Raw genomic sequence first — 20,051 nt, 5'->3', positions numbered from 1 at the left:
GTCAGAATATTGAGATGCTATGTTTTCTCGGTGCTGCTGTACGGGATGGAATCCTGGACGTTAAAGAAAGAGATAAGCGACCGACTGGAAGCATTCGAGATGTGGTCATATAGAAGGATCTTGAGAATAAGTTGGGTGGACATGGTAACAAACGAGGAGGTACTGGGAAGAATGAGAAAAGAAAAGGAAATATTAAACACAATTAAAATAAGGAAGCTGCAATATCTGGGCCATGTGATGAGGGGAGATAAATATGTATTGTTGCAGAACATTATGCAGGGAAAGATACAGGGGAAAAGAAGCAGAGGAAGAAGACGTATCTCTTGGTTGAATAACCTGAGAGGATGGTATAACTGTAGTTCCACTGAGTTGTTTAGAGCTGCAGCATCGAAAGTGAGGATAGCCATGATGATTGCCAACCTTCTGAGAGGAGATGGCACTTAAAGAAGAAGAAGAAGATAACCAACAGAGTAAAACTACCATTGCAAAAATAACATGTAAGTCTTATCTAAAGTTCTAAAACGTTATCTTCATTATGTTTCATCTTCATCCTTATCATCATCAGCCTGTATTAATTCACTCTTGGACATTGGTCTCTTTCATTTCCTTCCATGTCGACCTGTTTCGTCTCGCCTTCTCTTCTTCTTTTTGTTCTCCGCGGTCTTCATTTTCTATTTCTCCATTTTCATCTTTCTTAGTTCAGTAAAAAGTGGCTAAACTGAAGTAATTTTCCCCATAATTTGCCCTGCCATTAAGCGATACCCTGCTAATTGTTTGCACTTTAATTGTGTCCAGAATAGCGTAAAACGATCGATGTAGTCGCAATTATGGCAGCTAGGGTAATATTACGTGTTACGGTTTCGGTTCGTGTTTGGAAATGACGTGAGCGCAAAAATGCAAATTTTAGTTTACCAACTATTTGAACGTGATTAAATACTAAAATGCATACCGAGAGCGGTTGAATTCCACCGCCAACAGGTTAACGACAATAATGTGATTTTCAGCAAACTAAAAAACAAACATTGTTACTCATTTGATTAACCCATATATTATTCTAAGGGAAATCATACTTTGAAAAATCAACTGACATTTTGGTTTTTTTACCATCAAAAGTACTAATGTCGGATACATAGTTCTTTTTCTGCTGCGTGTCCATTAATGGATGTTTGCGATCACATTTGTCCACTCTTCCTTATTACGTATGGTATGCATTAGTTCTTGCATTGTCCTCAGTCCTGTCCACTGCCTAACGTTGCTTCCCGGGTACCAAGGGCGTTTAAAAAACCAAACTGGGTTTCGTCCAGATCACTTTCACATTGGTTGCGAATTCTTCTATGAATAATGGTAAGGAACACTTTTAGTGTGTGGCTCACAAGACTTATCAACCTGTAATCACTGCTATCACGGACTTCAGCCAGTCTTCTGGTATCTCCCCAGTGATGTACACCGTATTGAATAGTTTAACTAAAATCCCAATGTTGCCTTCTTGGATCATTTTCAAAAGTTCCACTGAAATATCATCTGGTCCGGTCGCTTTTTTATATTTTGCAGAGTGTATGTTATATAGTACTTCGGACTTTAGGATTTCTGGACCTTCCACGCTATCAGTGGTGTCTGGTTGATCTGATCTGTTGTTATCAAATAGTTCAGCTATGTATCCACTCCAGGCTTCAAGAACCCCATGTTCGTCCATGATTAGTCTGCCTGTATTATCAACCAGCATATTAGGAGTTTTCCTAGTATATAGGCCAGCAAACTTCCCTAACTTTCTTGGACATGTTGAACATGTCATGTTTCCTTTCCAGCTCTTCCATTTCTCTGCATCTGTCTGTCATCCATTTTTCCTCAGCGTCCCGGTTCTTGTTCTTAATCTCCCTTTGTTTATTCCTATATTCCATCGTATTATGCTTAAGTCTTCTTCGTTGTTCCACTTCTAGTATTTCGTCAGTGATGCATCGCTGTTTTTTGGGTCTGACATTCGTAGCTACTGGATAACACAAAATTGAAATTGCCCTATAGTTACTAATGAGACTTACAAATCTATGAAGAAAATAGTTAATCAAGGGTCATAGGAGCTACCGGAAATCACCATCGATGAAATAAGACTAGCACTAAAAAAGGCAAAAAAATAACAAAGCTTGATGATGATGACGCATTTAAGATTGGTGGCACGTCCCTACTATAGAAGATCAAAACTCTCTTCAATATGTACCTTTTGAACCACACCATACCAGACAACTGGTATAGCGCCACTGTAATAATGCTCCATAGAAAAGGAGATATGGCTGAACTAGAGAATTATAGACCAATCAGCTTGCTAAGTCTTCTTTACAAACTATTCACAAGAATTATAACTTAAAGGTTTGAAAATAGACTGGATTTCTACCAACCAATAGAACAGGCGGAATTTCGTGCTGGTTTTGGGTTAAATGACCATTTACAAAGTATCAAAACTCTATTAAAGAAATCTGACGAATACAACAGACCACTCGTTCTTGCCTTTGTGGATTTTCAGAAAGACTTGGTCGAAAAGGATGCAGTCGTAAATTCTTTACAAAAATACTGTGTGGACTATCAATATACTAGCTAGAGAAGTTTTCATCATCGTCCTGGAGTATGCCTTCAACAAACTGCACTGTGGAGAGAAGTGTATAAACAGATGGTCAACACCTAACAACTCTACGCTTTGCAGACGATATAATACTACTGTCAGATACTACAGGAACTACAGGAAGTATACTCTGTGAATGGTTTAAAAATCAACTTTTCAAAAATTAAATACATGACAAACCTGGTTTCTAGTGAAAGTTTGGCTGTTGGTGAGCAAGAGGTAAAACTTGTTTATGGAAGACTGTATTTGTAGTAAAAATGCCAAAATAGAAAGTTTTCAGTTAGGTACTCGGGGTGAAAACCTTAACCTTCTTCCAGGAAGCTGAAAATAACCCAGCGAAATATGGAGAGAATAATTCTTGGGGTATCGTTACGGATCATATCCAAACCGAAGATCTGTGAATGAGAACTGATGTTATATCATGAATTACTAGTCTTAAATGAAACTGGGCGGGACATATGTTGATCGAATGACGGATGGTACGAACGACATTAGGAAGATGGAAAGCAAGTTGATGCAGAGCGCTCAAGACAGGAGATAGTAGAAAATATTCAGGGAGGCCTATATCCAGCAGAGGATGCAAAGGGCTGAGTGATGATAATGATGAAAGTTCTCTTGACATCGATAAATTCTGAGCTTTTATGGCCATAATAATCAAAATTTTTATTATTGTTAGAGAAATATGACCATTTTGATTATTACCCACCAAATGACATGTAGAGTTATACAGTGGTCCAGTTTTAAGTGGCAATAATTCACCATTCGATAACCAATCAAAAAATAAGTTGACTTGTATTATGTAATTTTTCTGAAAAACGTTTCCTAAGATACAGCCCACCAAATTTCAATTTAAAAAATCGTTTTATAGTGTAAAACTGAACATTTAAGACTTGTGAGAGTCTGAGAGTCTCAGTGTACTGAATAGTCTAAAAATTTGCTATTAACTACTAGGAATAGTCTCATAATTCGTTTTCTCAGACTGCCTTCCTGGTAAAAACTAAAAACAGTCCGGAAATCAAGACAAAATTTGTATATACATGAAACTCATTTTTTGCTACTAAAAATAATCTAAAAGTTGATGTTTAATGCTAGAACTAACTTTACTAGGACTAAAGAAAGTCCAAAAGTCTATTTTCAGGGCTTTAATTAGTATGCAACTCAATTTTCTGAAACAAGACTAGAAGTAAATTAAATTTTCGGACTATTTTATTTCTCAAGACTAATATCGTAGCATTTGGTACCAAAATTTTTTACTTTTATTACTGAAGAAACTTGACTTTTGGAAATAGTCTTAAACTCGATTTTTCAGTCTTAAAAAGCACTAAAAACAGTCTGAATTTCTTAGAGATGCTACAATTTATTGTACCTATGAGTGTAGAAGTCAATTTAATAGTGAAGAAGCTTGAAATGACATTTTCAAGACTATGGACAGTGTCCAAACTGGCTTTTAAGCCTGATAAGTCGTAAGATAGAATTGAATCATCTTAAAGCACTAAAAACAGTCTAGATTTTTAAGAAATACTTGAATTTTTAGCACTGAGGTGTGTAGAAGTCGATTTAATAGTAAAAAAGCTTAGAATGATATTTTAAGTCTAAGGAGAATGTAAAAATTGTTTTTTTAAGTTTGCTATGTCAATAACTTCGATTTTCCAAGCTGCTTTTCCAATTTTTATGAATCTAATGTCAATGTCCTGTATCTAAGACTATTTTCAAGACTAAAATATTGAAATTTGCCTTCAAATTGTGAAAACTTAGTTCAAATGCAAATTTTAAGCTTCTGATGTCACTTTACATTAGTTCATAGTCACTTTTTGGTGTTCAAGTCAATTTTTAAGGTTTAAATGTGTGAATTTGTACTCAAAAATTCTAGAAAAATTAATTTTTCATACTAAAGTCTCTCGATTTGTATTAAAACTGGTTACAAACAATTTTTAAGCTTCTGAAATATTTTTTTATCTTTTCTAAGTCAATTTTCAAAACTAAAGAATTTCAGTTTATTTGAAAACTACGAAAACTGGCTACAATGAAATTTTTTAGGCTTCTCAAGTCAATTTTTCGTTTCCAAGACAATTTTTAAGTTGGGTTGGGTTAGTTTTGGGTCTTTGAACGTAATAACTGAATTATCTTGTAAACGAAGTTTCAAATTAGAATTGTATAAGAGATAATTAATTTTTCATCGTGAACAATAAATTTAAAAGAAACTGTAATTTTTAAAAACTATCTAAAGACCTAGAAAATAAGACAAAAACATGAAAACCATCTTCCTGTATCTACGCTTCTGGAGAATTTTGGGAAACGTCATTCATAATGAGTATTAATTTCATGAGTGCTTGTTCCAAATTTGATCCAACGGTCTGACAGTTATGACAAAAAAAAAACGATTTTTTAAAGTAAAATTTGAAGAACTGTATTTTCCTTAGGAAGCCTTTTTCAGAAAAATTACATAATGTATGTTAACTCATTTTTTGATGGGCTATCGAATGGTGAATTATTGAAATTTAAAACTGGACCACCCTGTATAAGAAAAATACAATCACATTCAGGGTGTTCCACTAAAAATAAGCAAGTTGGTAGGAACTTCCGGTATAACTGGAGGCGTCATAACAGCTGGATTGGATTTAGCTGGTTTTTCTTATATCGATCGATGTCTTTCGTGCGACACCCTGTATAGTGCAAGATTACTTCCCGAATTGGTTCCATGTGCGATACAGATCTTATTTGGTTGTTATCACCTTAATTTCAAAAAGCCACATTATACTATCAATAGCACTTTTGACGTTACTGTAACGTTATCTTTAACACAATTCAAAAACGTTTAGAAAAAACATCCCAACTTTGGTTTAGTTGAATGTTGCTACAAATACAAGAAGATTTGTGGAAAATTATTGATGCAATGGATGAATGTGTTATTTTTTCTACGACTGTTTATTATACATACTCAATGCCTTTGCGTGTGTCGCAAACTTCATGTTCGTGAATAATATACTGTTTTACTAATAACTAATAACTATCACCAATTACTTTCAAGGTGTGATTTCATTTTTAACTTAATTACCCAGTAGGTACAGTAATTTAAATTTTACCAATTGGTCGAAAACTACTTGGACACAATTCACGCTCTAAATATTACGGAACAAAAACTGTCATACTGAATTTCTCTGTTTTGTTAAATAATACAGTAAAAGTTGCCTTGTCCAATTGTAAAAAAAACCTCAAAGACGAATATTTTTACGGGAAAAAAACTTACCCGAGCTAAAGGTTTTCCACCTGTCGCTGTACATATAAGCGTTAGACTGGCGCCTTCCGCATACGCCTCCGTCACATCCTTTTTCACGGGCCCCAGGTTGTCACTCACTTGAACGCTGCTCGGAGGCACTGAAACAAATTAAAAAATCACCTCACTGACACGAAACCGAATGAAAAACGATCGGCCCAGTTTAGGCCGACTAGCCGGATAAAGTTAATTAATTGTGGCATTGTTTCCTGAAATTACTCTCTGAAGAAATGATATCCCGAGTATGTTATATTCTATTATTTTCAAGTTCGCATAGAGCAGCGAATTTATTGGGGTTTTTGCAGGAAATAATTGATCGATAATTTACACAACTGTTAGTTACAGGACCTTATTATAAAATAGTAATTAACCTAGTGACTCGGCGATTAGGGATTAATTAAGGAAAATCTTATTAAAAGGGAGTAATTACGGGACGTTTTTTAAGTTTGAACGACAATTGCGAATACCTTTGCATGCACAAAGTACATGTAATAGTAGTATCCTAGGAAAAAGTTTCATTTGTGCTAACATTTTGTGTTTTTTAAAAAATTAAGGTTAATCCAAGGGGGTTAAGGGGAGAAGCAATATTAATATATCTTCGCTCAAATGCCAACCTCACCTCTGTTCGTAGGGTGGAAGAACAAATTGAGGTAAGGGCACTCTTTTGTCCCTGGGATGAGAAATCATCCCAAAAGGCACATGAATCAGGAAAGATCAATGGCATAAGGATGCAGAAAGCACCGGAAAACTACTGCATTAAAGACTCGAAAGAGTTTTCCAGGAAAAATCATTGAAAGTTGTGGCGAAGTGAAAAAAGTTATTGATTATGAATCTCGGATATCAAGATCCGGCAGGGGAAGAGATCGCAAGGCTTCCCAGGTCGTCATCCAGCGAAATTCCTGAAAATTGAAAAACGAACAAACCCTGAAAATGAGAAGAGATGAGAAGAATACAGATTGACATCCTCGGTGTGAGCGAAATGAATGGGGGTCAGGAAAGTATAACATGGAGAATCATCAAATTTATTACACTGGTAACACAGGAAAGCGACACGAAAATGGAGTTGGTATTATAGTCAACAATAGCATTCAATCGGCGGTTATCGGATGTATCAGACAATCAGAGGAACGTTATTCAATATAAACATAGTTCAGGTATTCGCTCCTACCGTGGAGAAGAGTGAAGAAGAGATTGAAGACTTCTACAGTCAGATTGGGGTAGTGATGAAGAACGTGAAAAAGAGAGATGCCACTATTATCATGGGGGACTTCATTGCGAAAATCGGTAATGGAGCAGAAGATAAACTAGTAGGGCTCTACGGACTGGGCAGAGAAACCGAAGAGATGATAGATTGGTTCAATTTTGCAGAGAGGAAAAACTAGTTGTTAGTAACACATTTTGTAAACTACCATCTAGACGGTTGTATACATGGAAATCACCTGCGCACAAACCTGGAAATATAGTAAGAAACCAGATTTGACATGCCCGCGGGCTGATGTTCCCTCTGACCACAACCTATTGGTGTGTCAACTGAAGACCAAACTAAAAAAGACGCTGCCACAGAGAAGGTTCAAGAAATATGACATCGAAAAACTCAACAACCCTGAAATCCGAGAGGAAGTAAAGGATGCTTTAACATCTGAATTGAAAGACATACATGCATCCATTCCTGAACATGGAATACAAGGGAAACAAGAATAAATGAAGTTAGCAACCGTTTTTTAAAGCCTGATACCTCGAGACAGAAGAGGAAAGAGTGGATGACTGACGAAATTATGAATCTCATGGAAGAGAGACGGAGAGTTAAATCGAATAATACTCAAGAATACCGGACAACTCACACGAGCATCCGAAAAAAGATGCGAGAAGCCAAAGCAAAGTGGATGACCGAAAAGTGCAGTGAAATCTAAATAAGAAAGATGACATATTCAATACACTTCAAAAGATCAAAGAAGTCACGCGCCGGTTTAGACTAGGAGCTTTTGGAAATGTATCTGACGAGAATGGTAATATTGTGCTTGAAATAAATGACATATCAAGAGTATGGGAAAAATATACTGAACATCGTTTTGAGGATGAACAACGACCGGAAAAAACAATTTTTGATACTGTTGAAGGTCCACAAATCACCATATCAGAAGTAAAGCAGGCAATTAAACTCATGAAGAACGGAAAAGCAACGGGCCCAGATGAAATACCATCTGAAATTTTTAAAATTATGGAAGAAGATAGCATTTATAATACCGGATCAATCCCAGAAAGATGGCTTGCATCCACCTTTATTACATTGCCTAAGACACACAATGCAAAATCGTGCGAGGACTTCCGCACCATTAGCCTGATGTGCCATGTACTTAAAGTATTTGTCAAGATCATTCATGCGCGGATATATAAAAATGTGAAGGAAACAACGGAGAAACACAATTCGGGTACAGAGAGGGAGTGGGAACGCAGGAAGTATTGTTTGCAGTCCAGGTCTTGGTTCAGCGGTACAGAGACGTAAACTGCGACGTATCTTGGATTACACCAAGGCTTTTGCCAGCATGGAAAAATGATAGAGATGTTAACAGATATTGGACTGGATGGAAAAGACATCAGAATTATCGCTAACCTCTATTGGGACCAAAAAGCTACAGTCAGAGTTGAAAATAGGCAGACAGAATACATTGACATCAAAAGAGGTGTACGATAGGGTTGCATACTGTCGTCGCTCCTGTTCAATTCAGACAGCGTTTTCAAAGAGGCTCTAAAAAACACGGTTAGTTAGTTAGAGTTAACGGTGAAATCATCAATAATATCCGCTATGCTGATGACACCTGCTGCTGATTCCTAATTGTAGAATTCATCATTTTCAGCAAATGTTCACGACCTATAACAGATAGTTTATGTTATAGGTCGTGAACAAACTTAGATTAACTGTCAAGTTTGCCACTACAATCCGTCTATTTAGGCCCAGTTGTACAGTGGTGGTTCAGCATTTGAACTTGGTTCAAGTCAAATGTCATTTTGACAGCAATGCGTATCTTGGGAAAGTTTAACTACCAGTTGCAGTTCAACTGAACCAGTCTGTAAACTGCGATTGTACAACCGGGCCTTAGTGCCAAGATTGACAGCTGTCACTTGCCTACCACTCTGTTCATAACAGAAAAACGATTTATAACACTTTGAGCTACTTATTGTGACACGTGTCCACCACTGCCAAGATTTTGACCAATTTTGACAATTTGAAGACAATTTTGAGTGGTCAAAGGCATTATTTGACAATTCTAGGACTGCCAACGTTAAATCTTGACAAGTTCAAGACAGGAAAGCAATTTGTTCAGTCATTTTCGTAGAAAATAAAGTAAAAGGTTTCTGATATCCATTTGGACAGTCTGAAGGATTCAAATGTCAGTTTTGACTAATAACAGCTGTCAAACTAATCTACTAGTGTCTGGAAATGTGACAGCTGTCACTTACCCATACAAGTCAAGAAAACTTGTCATCTAAAAACTTTGTCGTGTCATATCTCAGAAACTAGTAGGGGAATTAAGGTGAAATTTTTGACAGATGTCAATCTAATCTAGCACAACAATTGTGCCCAGATTGACAGCTGTCACTTGCCGAGAACTCTGTTCGTGACGGAAAAAACGATATCTTTAGGCTACTTATATTGACATGTTTCCAGCACTGACAAGATTTTGACAATTGCAATTTTCAATAGTAAATTAAGTAAAAGGTTGTTTTTCATGTGGATTTTTCAGCTATTTTCCTCTTAAATTTTCTTGAAATTTTTAAGTAGAATCAGCAGTTGATATCTCAGAAGTAGATATCAACTGCTATTTATTTTAAATGGGACACCCTGTACATTTTCGGAATTTAGACATATTTCATGCCATATAAATCTGTTTCTCAGATATTTTTCTTTAAATTTGATATTTTCAGTCCCCGAAACAATTTCAATTTCCATTCATACCAGACAACTGTTTTTTCTTGGTTTTTGTGATTTGTCGTGTTTGTTTGATTTTTTTTTTTTTAAATCGGGCAGGTACGGTCCTGATATTTGGCACAAACCTAGCACAGTGATTGTCAAATCCAGGGCCCGTAGCAAGATTGTAGATAAAAAATGACAAAGTTGATTTTCGCTTGCACTAAGTGGCCAGCATAACGCAAAATCCATTAGGATAGTGGCGGTGTTTCAGGCAAATTTGACCCTTGCGAAAATTGTCGTTTGCAAAAACAGTTATTCAAGCGATTTCCGCGGTAGGCCTTGTAGGTCACGTGACCGTGCTTTTCCTAATTTTCCATTGTCAAATTAGCCCTAAAACAGTCAAAAAATGTTTCTGGTGCACCCTGTCACTAAATCGTAAATAACACGCGTATTTGTGGCACTTTATATGTTTTTTTTTATGTCGATGGACAGCCAATGAAATGAACTTCCTAAAAATATCCTACTTGAGTTGATAGGTCAGACTGTTTGGCCGCTAGAGGGCGTTAAAGTTGTTTGAACAAATTATCACTTTTTTGGTGCATCCTCTCGAATTTTGGAGGTTTTGTTGATATTTCTGGTGAATTAGTACTACATAATACACTTTGCTGCTCTTTGGGTCATATGTATGTTCGATTCCACTTTCCTTTTTTAGTTTCCGTAAAATCTTCCTAAATTAAGTTTAAAAACAATGCAAAATGATTTATGTAACCACAGATTCCGTTATTTCCTAAAAATTTTGACACCGAACAACATTATAGCTTGAATAGCTTTTGGAACACTGGCTGCATTCAAACTTGAATTGTTAGGGTTACACATTCGCTAATGGATACTCGAGTCAAGGGTCTTGTCACTCAACCCTTCGCACTGATTCTGGCGATCTCTCTGACCCTGCTGATTTAAAAATAACTCGTCCCGAACAACAAAAAACCCTTTGATGGATGACGTGGACGCGATTTTCCGATAAAAGTTAATTAATCGCTACATTGTCTGAAATCCCGTCGTTGAGTCTCATTACAAATTTAAAGGAGTCATTTATTATCAGGTTATCGTGTTATTATGCATGTTCTCACGGCAAAAATGGAGATAAAAGAGACGAAATTCATTAATCAAGTCAGTTTATCCCTTGTTATACGACTTTACGACACGGATTAGGCTAGAAAAGAAAATGTTAAGGGGGGTTTTACAAGATGAAAAGTGAAGATTCGGGCTGCTTATTGACAGCTCAATATGACTGGCTAATTGCCTTTCTCTGTCCAATTTGAATTCCATCAGTTTGTTATGGTTATTGTCTAAAGCTCGGTGCAAATTTCGCTCTAATTGCTACCACAGCTAAGCCGTCCGATTAAGGTAATTTATCGAGGATAACTGACATCAGTTTGTTACTGATCCAAAACCCACCATAATAAGCTCTAAAGGGCCACACGATGGTTTGCATTTTCTACCCTTTACTAGTATAGGAGGTATAGGTTTGGCATTCAAATTTTGATTTACGTTTCACTGAAGGTATTTTTAATTGTTGTCTTTTTGTATCTACTAATTTTCTTAGCTTAAGCAGTTTGCAACACTGCATTTTGTTAATTAGTTTTTTCATAATAATGCATTGAATCGCAAAATAGATCGATCGAAGATATTCCTTAAGATTATCCACTACAGAATATCAATAAAGTGCGAAAGAAACATCGGATCCACGTAATTTGGAATCAGACGAAGTTTAGGCACGAGAGAAGCATTAGTTGCGACTCAAGTACTGATTCAGAACTGCAACGATCAGAGAAAGGACCTAATGCTGTGTTTCATGGATTATGAAAAGGCGTTCGATAGAGTCCAACATCATAAACTGATCCAAATCCTAAATAGATTGGACATAGACCAAAGAGACATCCACTGCATTCAAAGCCTGTACTGGAACCCAATGGCTGAAGTCAGAGTTGGTAACGATCTCACAGAAGCAAGACCAATTTGTAGAGGAGCCAGACAAGGGTGTGTTCTCTCCCCACTTATCTTCAATTTATATTCTGAAGCCATATTTCAGGAAACCCTAGAAGAACGCAACGTGGGCGTTAAGGTGAATGGTGTATGGGTCAACAATATTCGTTATGCGGACGACACAGTTCTAATTGCATATAACATGGAGGATTTGTGAGATATGTTTTGGCTGTCGGGCAATGCAGTAAAAACATGGGTCTCAATATAAATTAGTGACGACAACCCAGCGTTAATCACAGGACATGTGGCAGATTCTTAAAACATCCATTATGGAACCCTGCAGAAGGAACCTAAAACCTAAAAATTCAAAAGGACTCACTGATGAAATATTGATGCTTATGGAGAAGAGAAGAAACCTGAAAAATACAGACGAAAATATAAACTAGTACAGAAGGACATCAAATACAAATGCAAATCTACTAAAGAGTTTACTCGAAGTGATTTAAAGCAAAAATCATAGATCCTGGTGGACGAAAGAGAGAAGAAATAATTTCAAACACTCAAAATGAAACTGGACCAATTATTTTAAAAGAAGAACACGAGCAGATGCTGAGTGCTTAAGCTGATTGAAGAGCAATATTTGGATCCTGCGACAATCCTGTTTAATAAGAACTATGAAACAGGAAAAATGCTACAAGAAGCAGAATGCCAAGAAATACCTGTACCTGAAGAAGAAGGTACCGAAAATTAAGCTTTTCAATTGCAAAATCGGTAGAAGTGTGTGCGAATGAACACTTTCCACACTTGTTAGGAAAATAACTATTTTAAGGTCAAACTTGCAGTGGAAAACTTATCTTAAACTTATTATTAGGAAAGATATTCTAAATTTGGGTTACTAAATTGACATTTGTACGATCGGCCAAATTTCAAATGGAAAATGATCAGGAGGGTTATTTCAGTAAATTTATTCAACAAAATTGACATTTGTAAAATTAACATTAAAACTGTCTCTGGAAGGCCCTTTGCGATTGTGACGTCACCAGCTAGGATCGGTCCCTTAAAAAATGCTGTTTTTTACGGGCGATTTACGGAAAAATTGTTGTGGCGCTTGAGCGCCCTCTAGCGGCCAAACGGTGTGACCAATCAACTCATGTTATGACATTTTTGGAAAGCTTGCAATCTGCTCTGTCTTTTGTTTTCTATGACGTTTTGACGTATCTTGTCAAATAAGGGAGTAATTTAGGGTCAAAGCAGCGAGTGTCACAAAATTTGTGATTTTGTGGTGAAGGAATTTTGACGCCCTCTAGCGGCCGAACGGTGTAATCAATCAACTCATGTTATGACATTTTTGGAAAGCTTGTAATCTGCTCTGTCTTTTGTCTTCTATGACATTTTGGCGTCACTTGTCAAATCAAGCAGTGATTTAGGTTCAAAACTGAGTGTTCTTTCAAACTGTCTTTCTGGCAGTTCAAATTTTGACACTACTTTTCTTCCTCACTGTACTCAATTTCCTGGTGTTTTTTTACGTCATTAGATAGGAAATTTAATGGGGATTCCAAAAATGTGCTTAAAACTGTCATTTTGTCTCTCCAAGTGGGTTTTACAAGTGATTTTGTTCTTGACTGTCTTTCTGACACTTTAAACTTTGACACCACTTTTCTTCCTGACTGTACTTGATTTTTAAGTGTTTTTTAGTGTCATTAGATAGGAAATTTAATGAGGATTCCAAAAATGTGGGTAAAACTGTCACTTTCTCTCTCCAAGTGAGTTTTACTAGCGATTTTGTTCCTGACTGTCTTTTAAAATTTTCTGACAATTTAAACTTTGACACCACTTTTCTCCCTGACTGTACTTGATTTTATAATGTTTTTTCATGTCATTGGATAGGAAATTTAATGAGGATTCCGAAAATGTTCTTAAAACTGTCATTTTATTACTCCAAGTGGGTTTTACAAGTGATTTTGTTCCTGACTGTCTTTTAAAAGTGTCTTTCTGGCAGTTCAAACTTTGACACCACTTTTCTTCCTGACTGTACTCAATTTCCTGGTGTTTTTTATGTCATCTTATAGGAAATTTAGAGAGGATTTCAAAAATGTACTTAAAACTGTCATTTTCTCACTCCATGTGGGTTTTACATGTAATTTTGTCTCTGACTGTCCTTTCAAACTGTGTTTTTGACACTTTAAACTTTGACACCACTTTTCTTCCTGACTGTACTTGATTTTTAAGTGTTTTTTAGTGTCATTAGATAGGATATTTAATGAGGATTCCAAAAATGTGGGTAAAACTGTCACTTTCTCTTTCCAAGTGAGTTTTACTAGCGATTTTGTTCCTGACTGTCTTTTAAAATTTTCTGACAATTTAAACTTTGACACCACTTTTCTCCCTGACTGTACTTGATTTTATAATGTTTTTTTATGTCATCTTATAGGAAATTTAGTGAGGATTTCAAAAATGTACTTAAAACTGTCATTTTCTCACTCCATGTGGGTTTTACATGTAATTTTGTCTCTGACTGTCCTTTCAAACTGTGTTTTTGACACTTTAAACTTTGACACTACTTTTCTCTCTAACTGTACTCAATTTTCTGGTGTTTTTTTTATTATTAGATAGGAGATTTAGTAAGGATTCCAAAAATGTACTTAAAACTGTCATTTTTCCACTCCAAGTGGGTTTTACACGCGATTTTATTCTTGACTGCCTTTCTGACACTTTAAACTTTGACACTACTTTTCTCCCTGACTGTACTTGATTTTATAATGTTTTTTTACAAAATTCTGAAAATATCCTAGTAAAAAAATGGAAAGATGTGACTTAAATGACATTGCTTATGTGTTTCATACACTATTAAAAAGTTACTCCAAAATATGGCTATAAATTCATATCGTGTCTATCAATACCAACTGTGATGCAACGTTCGTATATTGAATGATTTGTTTCTCTCCGATCTGTCAGAACAGTAATTTCCAATAAATATGATATACTGCCACTTGATCCACTCTCCTAAAACTGGAAAAGCAATTTAAGACAAACTGTATACGATACGAATGTTTTGCTTGAAAGTTTCAGATTTCCAGCGTACATATAATATATCCCTTTCAAATCTCACCGAAATTAAGTCAGCAGATGGAGGAATAATAATTTTAGAAATTCAACTAGCATCTCATTCGGGATCTCTTTATATTCATTTATGTCAAATCAGAGTCCGTAGTTTATATTCAAAATAAAGGGTGTTTACTTTGCCATTGTTTCACCGCCCTCGTCTTATTTGCAAGTATAAAACAAGCTCTTTAATAAAACTTTTAAAGTTGTTTGATAGTTTGTTATAGGAACTCGGTTCTACAGGTGTGAGGGTACGAAAATTCGTTGCAGAAACTGGAGCAGATGTTGGAAAAACTTTTTAAATAGAAACCGTTCTCTTTTCTCAAATCTTCGGATTTTTAAGTAAAAATATTTTTGCCGGCTGAGATAGAATGGTATAAATTATTATACGAACTAGTTAGAAAGTGGAAGTTGAGCAACAACATAAAACAATTTTTAATTTTGTGTAAATTTACGGTTCTCGCCTGGACTCATTTTCCACCACAAGGTAAAGTTGAGACCACATTCCAGCTAGTTTAATTATTATTTCCACAAGGAGCTAAGCGTTTAATTCTAAAACCAAGCGAAGAATATACAGTTCAGATTAGTTTTGTTTGAAAGTTTAAAGTCGAATTTGAAACTTAAATAGCGGTTCGCCTGACTCTAAATGCAACTTTTAAGTGGCGATGAACACTTTATAGCTTAAAAATTTATGAACTAACTTGTAGGTTCTGGTTTGTTTTTAATTAAAGACATTTGCACAAAATTAGTCAATTAAAAATTTCTTATCATCAGACTTTAAACATCAGTTAGTTAAACAAAGAAGTAAATAATGATTATAAGAAATTAGTTTATATTTGAGACTGAAAATTGGATGTAATTTTTATTTCAAAATAAATTAAGATAAGAGACAACGGGCAACATGTTTCCTACCAAAGGGAAACCGAGATCAGCCAAAAAATCACACCAACTGTCCCTTCTTGTTAAATAGCTATTCTTTGAGAAAAGTTTTAAAACAGGGTGGAGTGTATTAACCGTAAGCTACAGAGGGCTGGGAAGGAGGAATTTCCGTGGGAGGAGAACAATCAATAATCTTAGATATGCTGACGATACGACTTTATTTGCCAGCAACGCGCAAGAACTAACAAAACTGTTACAGCGAGTCGCGATGGCTAGTCAGGAGGCAAGGTTGACTGTTAACAGATCAAAGACAAAAATAATGATTATCGACTAGAAACCTAGGAAATAAATGGTATAGCTGTGGTTAATCAATTTGTGTATCTGGGATTGCTTAAAACAAATTTAGGGGGATTCAGAGCTCAGCGATCAGCGGTTGCAAAAGAAGCCATGGCAAAGCTTACCAAGATTTGGAAGTCATGACATTGCCCTGTCTGCCAAGATTAGATTCGTTAAGTAAGACCATTTTTCAGGCGGAATTGTTTGCAATCCTCGAGGTCGCCACAAGCAAGGAAGTTACAGAAGGACGACAGGGAGTGATCGAGATCTACTCCGACAGTCCTAAAGACACTTTATAGTGCCAGGATGGACAACAGACTGATTCAGGAATGCTGGGATGCCCTGAACAAAGTGGCAGAGCAGAAGCAGGTAAACCTAGTGTGGATTCCGGTACATATGGGGTTTGCGGGAAACGAGCGGGCCAATGCACTGGCCCGGCTCGAGTCTTCTGACAGTCCAATAACTGCCGAACCTCACATAGGATTAAGCAACAGACAGGTAGCAAGCGCACTAAGTGACTGGGCGATTAAATGTACCACAGAGACGTGGAGAAAGGCGGAAGAGTGCAGACAAGCCAAGGAATTGATTGGAATCCCAACCGATGCCAAGGCAAAATCCAAATGGTTGTCAAGGAGTCGCTGGGCCTTAAAAACACTGGTTGCGGTTCTGACAGGCCACTGTGGCCTAAATAGACATTTGCATCTACTAGGAATTGGTGATAGATTGGTTTGTTCACAATGTGGAACGGCGGAGGAAACATCATACCACCTATTAGGAGTCTGCCATCGCTGGTCGTCTATCAGGAGGCGCTTTCTTGGGGCCTCAACACTCTTCTGCAGGGAACTGTCAATTGAAGATCAAAACAAGACTGTGCACCACCGTTTCCGAACGAATAATATCCTTTTTTGGATATATCGTCCAAAGAAACGGATTGGAGTCACCGTCCAGGGGTAGGAACAAGAAACACGAGGCCAAGGTAGATCACGAACAAGACATGTGGACCACATTGTTAGGGAAACCGGAGTACTACTCAACAAATGTTTCAAAGCCGCTGAAGGCAGGCAGATATGGAAAGATCTCACAGATTACAGTTCACAATTTCACGATACCCGCAAAACGGGTGATCGAATAGCAAGAAGACCACTGTTATGTCGATAGGCTTGGTAAAAGCAATACATCTCACTATTCCTTTCTGACACACGCAGGGCATGAGGCAACGTACCCCAAAATAGAATGCCACGTACGATTCGACAATGGAAGACTGCATGGTACAGCTGCATCAATCAATCAATATGCTTTATTGTCCGAAGAAATAATTCTCGGTGACAAAGCTGATCAACAAACAAATAAATACAAATGCATGTATTATATAAAAAAAGGAAAAAGACATTACTAAAACTTAACCTAAAAAGGAATAAAAACTCTAAGTGAGCTTTCACACCAAAGTAGCATGCCACTTGCGACATGCTGCCTGGAAGCAGAGAGCATGCTACTTATTTTAAAACATATGTAAACTAATGTTTTTATACATTTATTGTAAATTGATCTTGCAATGCAGAAAAGTAACTTTACCGGATCCGGTGCGGAAAAAAACTTTCTTAAGCTTACTATGAATTGTTTTTAACGTGCCAGAAGCCTCTAGCAGCCATTTTGTATTGCCAGAGGCCTCTGAAGCCTTCTTAAACTTACTATGAATTGCTTTTAACGTGCCAGAGGCCTCTGGCCGCCATTTTGTATTGCCAGAGGCCTCTGAAACCTTCTTAAGCTTACTATGAATTGTTTTTAACGTGCCAGAAGCCTCTAGCAGCCATTTTGTATTGCCAGAGGCCTCTGAAACCTTCTTAAGCTTACTATGAATTGTTTTTAACGTGCCAGAGGCCTCTGGCAGCCATTTTGAATTGCCAGAGGCCTCTGAAACCTTCTTAAGCTTACTATGAATTGTTTTTAACGTGCCAGAGGCCTCTGGCAGCCATTTTGAATTGCCAGAGGCCTCTGAAACCTTCTTAAGCTTACTATGAATTGTTTTTAACGTGTCAGAAGCCGCTAGCAGCCATTTTGTATTGCCAGAGGCCTCTGAAACCTTCTTAAGCTTACTATGAATTGTTTTTAACGTGCCAGAGGCCTCTGGAAGCCATTTTGTATTGCCAGAGGCCTCTGAAACCTTCTTAAGCTTACTATGAATTGTTTTTAACGTGCCAGAGGCCTCTGAAACCTTCTTAAGCTTACTATGAATTGTTTTTAACGTGCTAGAAGCCTCTAGCAGCCATTTTGTATTGCCAGAGGCCTCTGAAACCTTCTTAAGCTTTTACTATGAATTGTTTTTAACGTGCCAGAGGACTCTGGCAGCCATTTTGAATTGCCAGAGGCCTCTGAAACCTTCTTAAGCTTACTATGAATGGTTTTTAACGTGCCAGAGGCCTCTGGCAGCCATTTTGTATTGCCAGAGGCCTCTGAAACCTTCTTAAGCTTACTATGAATTGTTTTTAACGTGCCAGAGGCCTCTGGCAGCCATTTTGTATTGCCAGAGGCCTCTGAAACCTTCTTAAGCTTACTATGAATTGTTTTTAACGTGCTAGAAGCCTCTAGCAGCCATTTTGTATTGCCAGAGGCCTCTGAAACCTTCTTAAGCTTACTATGAATGGTTTTTAACGTGCCAGAAGCCTCTAGCAGCCATTTTGTATTGCCAGAGGCCTCTGAAACCTTCTTAAGCTTACTATGAATTGTTTTTAACGTGCCAGAGGACTCTGGCAGCCATTTTGAATTGCCAGAGGCCTCTGAAACCTTCTTAAGCTTACTATGAATGGTTTTTAACGTGCCAGAGGCCTCTGGCAACCATTTTGTATTGCCAGAGGCCTCTGAAACCTTCTTAAGCTTACTATGAATTGTTTTTAACGTGCCAGAGGCCTCTGGCAGCCATTTTGTATTGCCAGAGGCCTCTGAAACCTTCTTAAGCTTACTATGAATGGTTTTTAACGTGCCAGAGGCCTCTGGCAGCCATTTTGTATTGCCAGAGGCCTCTGAAACCTTCTTAAGCTTACTATGAATTGTTTTTAACGTGCCAGAGGCCTCTGGCAGCCATTTTGTATTGCCAGAGGCCTCTGAAACCTTCTTAAGCTTACTATGAATTGTTTTTAACGTGCTAGAAGCCTCTAGCAGCCATTTTGTATTGCCAGAGGCCTCTGAAACCTTCTTAAGCTTACTATGAATGGTTTTTAACGTGCCAGAAGCCTCTAGCAGCCATTTTGTATTGCCAGAGGCCTCTGAAACCTTCTTAAGCTTACTATGAATTGTTTTTAACGTGCCAGAGGACTCTGGCAGCCATTTTGAATTGCCAGAGGCCTCTGAAACCTTCTTAAGCTTACTATGAATGGTTTTTAACGTGCCAGAAGCCTCTAGCAGCCATTTTGTATTGCCAGAGGCCTCTGAAACCTTCTTAAGCTTACTATGAATTGTTTTTAACGTGCCAGAGGTCTCTGGCAGCCATTTTGTATTGCCAGAGGCCTCTGAAACCTTCTTAAGCTTACTATGAGTGGTTTTTAACGTGCCAGAGGCCTCTGGCAACCATTTTGTATTGCCAGAGGCCTCTGAAACCTTCTTAAGCTTACTATGAATGGTTTTTAACGTGCCAGAGGCCTCTGGAAGCCATTTTGTATTGCCAGAGGCCTCTGAAACCTTCTTAAGCTTACTATGAATTGTTTTTAACGTGCCAGAGGCCTCTGAAACCTTCTTAAGCTTACTATGAATTGTTTTTAACGTGCTAGAAGCCTCTAGCAGCCATTTTGTATTGCCAGAGGCCTCTGAAACCTTCTTAAGCTTTTACTATGAATTGTTTTTAACGTGCCAGAGGACTCTGGCAGCCATTTTGAATTGCCAGAGGCCTCTGAAACCTTCTTAAGCTTACTATGAATGGTTTTTAACGTGCCAGAGGCCTCTGGCAGCCATTTTGTATTGCC

The 20,051-nt window shown here is 37.4% G+C and overlaps 1 protein-coding gene across 2 annotated transcripts in view; it reads right to left on the bottom strand.

The window, feature by feature from the left end:
• The window catches only part of LOC145725449 (nephrin-like), a 378,014-nt gene that overhangs the window by 159,703 nt on the left and 198,260 nt on the right, over window positions 1-20,051 (bottom strand). For both annotated transcript variants that reach the window (XR_014177277.1, XM_081974215.1), the window contains exon 3: window positions 5,859-5,986. Coding sequence is in view for 1 of the 2 variants with exons in the window: in XM_081974215.1 (XP_081830341.1) it covers window positions 5,859-5,986 (128 nt within the window). In the remaining variant the exon portion in view is untranslated. The remainder of the gene's footprint in view (window positions 1-5,858; window positions 5,987-20,051) is intronic.

This window comes from Ips typographus, linkage group LG2 (genome assembly GCF_016097725.1).
Source record: "Ips typographus isolate SLU linkage group LG2, UJ_Ityp_2.0, whole genome shotgun sequence".
Classification (NCBI taxonomy): domain Eukaryota; kingdom Metazoa; phylum Arthropoda; class Insecta; order Coleoptera; family Curculionidae; genus Ips; species Ips typographus.
This window is presented reverse-complemented; position numbering and strand designations above follow the sequence as displayed.